Below are 2,518 nucleotides of genomic sequence, written 5' to 3' on the forward strand. Positions count from 1 at the left end.
CAAGGTAGGATTCAAACCTCGACACTTACTTAAACGAGTAAGCTGACCACTCAACCAACCCAAATTGGTTTGTTTTTCTATTTATTGTTGTTAAACTCGCCAATCAATTCGTAAACTTGGACACATATTCGTTTTTTGAATAAATTCAGACAGACTCCGATGGACTTGCTTAAACTCGACCAAAATTGCGACTTTCAGCCTTGAGTTTGCATTGGAGGCACGTCTTGGCTAAAAACGAGGTCGTTTTGGCCCAAAAAAAAAAGGAAAAAAAGAGAGATTAACGTTACCCACTTACCCTAATTGGCTCGGTCACACCTTTCTCTCACTCTCACTCTCACTCTCACTCTCTCAGTGTTCTGACCTCTGTCGTCTGCCGTTCGTCGCCGTTCTCCGCCGGTCGCCTGCGTTCTCCTTCATCTGCTCGGCTTCGCGCACAGCCGCACGTCGCTCTCTACTCTCTGCTTTGCTTCTCCTTACTTTCGCAGTCTCGCTCTCTGTTCTGCTTTGATGCACGTCGAATCTCTGCCGTTCGCCGCGCTGCTGTCGTTCGTTCGTGCACATCGGCACACGTCCGGACGTCCCTGCACGACTGCGCAGCTTCCCTGCCTGCACAACTGCGCTGCTTCTCTGCTCCATTCAGGTATGGTTTTTAAAAACAATTTCATAGTTGTTACTTGAGTTTGTTACTGACTTACTGCATTTTTTAGTTGTTAGTTGTTACTGACTTAAATTTTTTAGTTGTTCTGTGATAGTCTGAACTCTGCATGTCTGAATTCCGATAATTGTTAATTCATTTTTTCATAATTGTAATTTGTAAGGGGGAAAAAGTTGAATTTATTTTAGTTCTGTTGGAGAATGATGTTGATTTATGTCACTGAAAAGTTATTGCAGTTGCAGATTTAGTAAACTACAGTGTTACTGTGTGTTCTAGTACTTGTTATAATTGTAGTACTATTTTAATTTATTATGTGTTTTGAGGTTGAAATTGTTAATTTTGAATGCCTATATTTGAGTAAATATATATTATATATGATATATATATTTTTTTAAAAAAAATCATAATAGGTAAACTTGCACGAGTCTATGAGTCGAGTCTAGGTCAGTTTCACGAGTTTACTTATACTTGCGAGTTTGATAACCTTGCTTATATCAACTCTTGGAAAAAGAATATCAAAGCTTATATACGGTGTACCGGTTCTTTCTATTTTTATTTTTATATTTTCCTGAAGGAGAAAATTGATTTAGGTTGCTTGGTGAAGTTTCCATTATGAATTTCTACTTCCTGATATGTTTCTAATTATCAATGTATTTGGACTTGAAATATCAGTAGTGGTTCCACTTCCACAATCAATTTCGATTAGATCTATGTAGGGATTGGCTTCATATTGGCATACTTGGGGAACTTTTACCCCGTGAAGATTAAAGAATGCTCTGCTTGATAAAAGGCATACACTGAGTTTGAATTCGTAGTAAAATCTATAAAGAATTATTAAAGGCCCGGTTTTCACCTGGTATAATTGTGGCCAGAAAGTGTTTAGGTTTCATCGGGTCTCGGACCAGGTTAGGGTCTAAAAAATAGGCCCGGTACATATTTAGGGCCGGGTCTGGGTTAGGACAAACCCGGTTTCACCCGGCCCATATACACCTCTGGCCTAATCTAGGTAAGTCCCATCTAATGTCTCTATCTTTGTAATTTTTCCCTTCATGACTACTAGTCCAATTAATCTTTTTACTACTGTTATTTCCTCCACTCTATTTGTCAATCCCGTTAACCTTATCAGCCTTAGTTGCTGCAGTTCCCTGTACTTAGTTGCTTACTTTAAGTATGAAAACTTTGTCCTTGAACCCCAATATGAATAGCTCTTAGGATCAATATGCATCCAAAATAGTGATGAACATATATCAGTTAATTAGTTGAGAGATACTGCAAAAAAGCAATAGTATGATACGATTAATTAATTAATTAATTAACCTACCGTAAAAGAAAGTTGCTCCAAGGCAGGACATAATTTCAAGGAGGAGACTAAGGCATCGATGCTCTTTTCATTCTTATGGCTTCTTGGCCAACACAGCTTCTTTAATTTGTAGAGTATGAAGTTACCACTTGAAGGAGAAGTTGATGGCCATATAAGTGCCTACAATAAAACCATTTGGACTTTAAAAAGTTGGTTTTATTTGACTAACATCACCTTTAAGCTGGATTACTGAGTATGGTGCAGTGGTTCAGAAATTGGGGTTTTGCAATTCCTGAAATTAAGGAATTGTTCTTTTATTTAGTTGAATTGTTCTTGCAATTGTAGCCTTTTAAGTTTTAGCATGCATGATTAGTAACTTTCATTGATAAATCTGAAATTTCGCAGATCTACATTAAGAAAAATTGGACAGCTGTAGACATATACTCACCATTGAGAAAAGATGTCAGGTGGGTTAAGCTGGAGTCACCATGCCGTAATTCAAGCTTTGTTGTCACGAGGTCCACTCAAAGAGAACGATTTGCACTCAATGTTCAAGGAACTCA

The 2,518-nt window shown here is 37.9% G+C and overlaps 1 protein-coding gene across 1 annotated transcript in view; it reads left to right on the forward strand.

Moving 5' to 3' along the window:
* Positions 268 to 2,518, forward strand: part of LOC107625133 (non-structural maintenance of chromosomes element 1 homolog) — a gene marked incomplete in the record, with an annotated part of 7,429 nt that continues 5,178 nt past the window's right edge. Inside the window, 2 exon segments of the mRNA XM_021115681.1 lie at positions 268 to 640; positions 2,361 to 2,518. Coding sequence (XP_020971340.1) covers positions 2,416 to 2,518 — 103 coding nt within the window.

The sequence above is a fragment of the Arachis ipaensis genome, chromosome B02, assembly GCF_000816755.2.
Source record: "Arachis ipaensis cultivar K30076 chromosome B02, Araip1.1, whole genome shotgun sequence".
NCBI classification, from domain to species: Eukaryota; Viridiplantae; Streptophyta; class Magnoliopsida; order Fabales; family Fabaceae; genus Arachis; species Arachis ipaensis.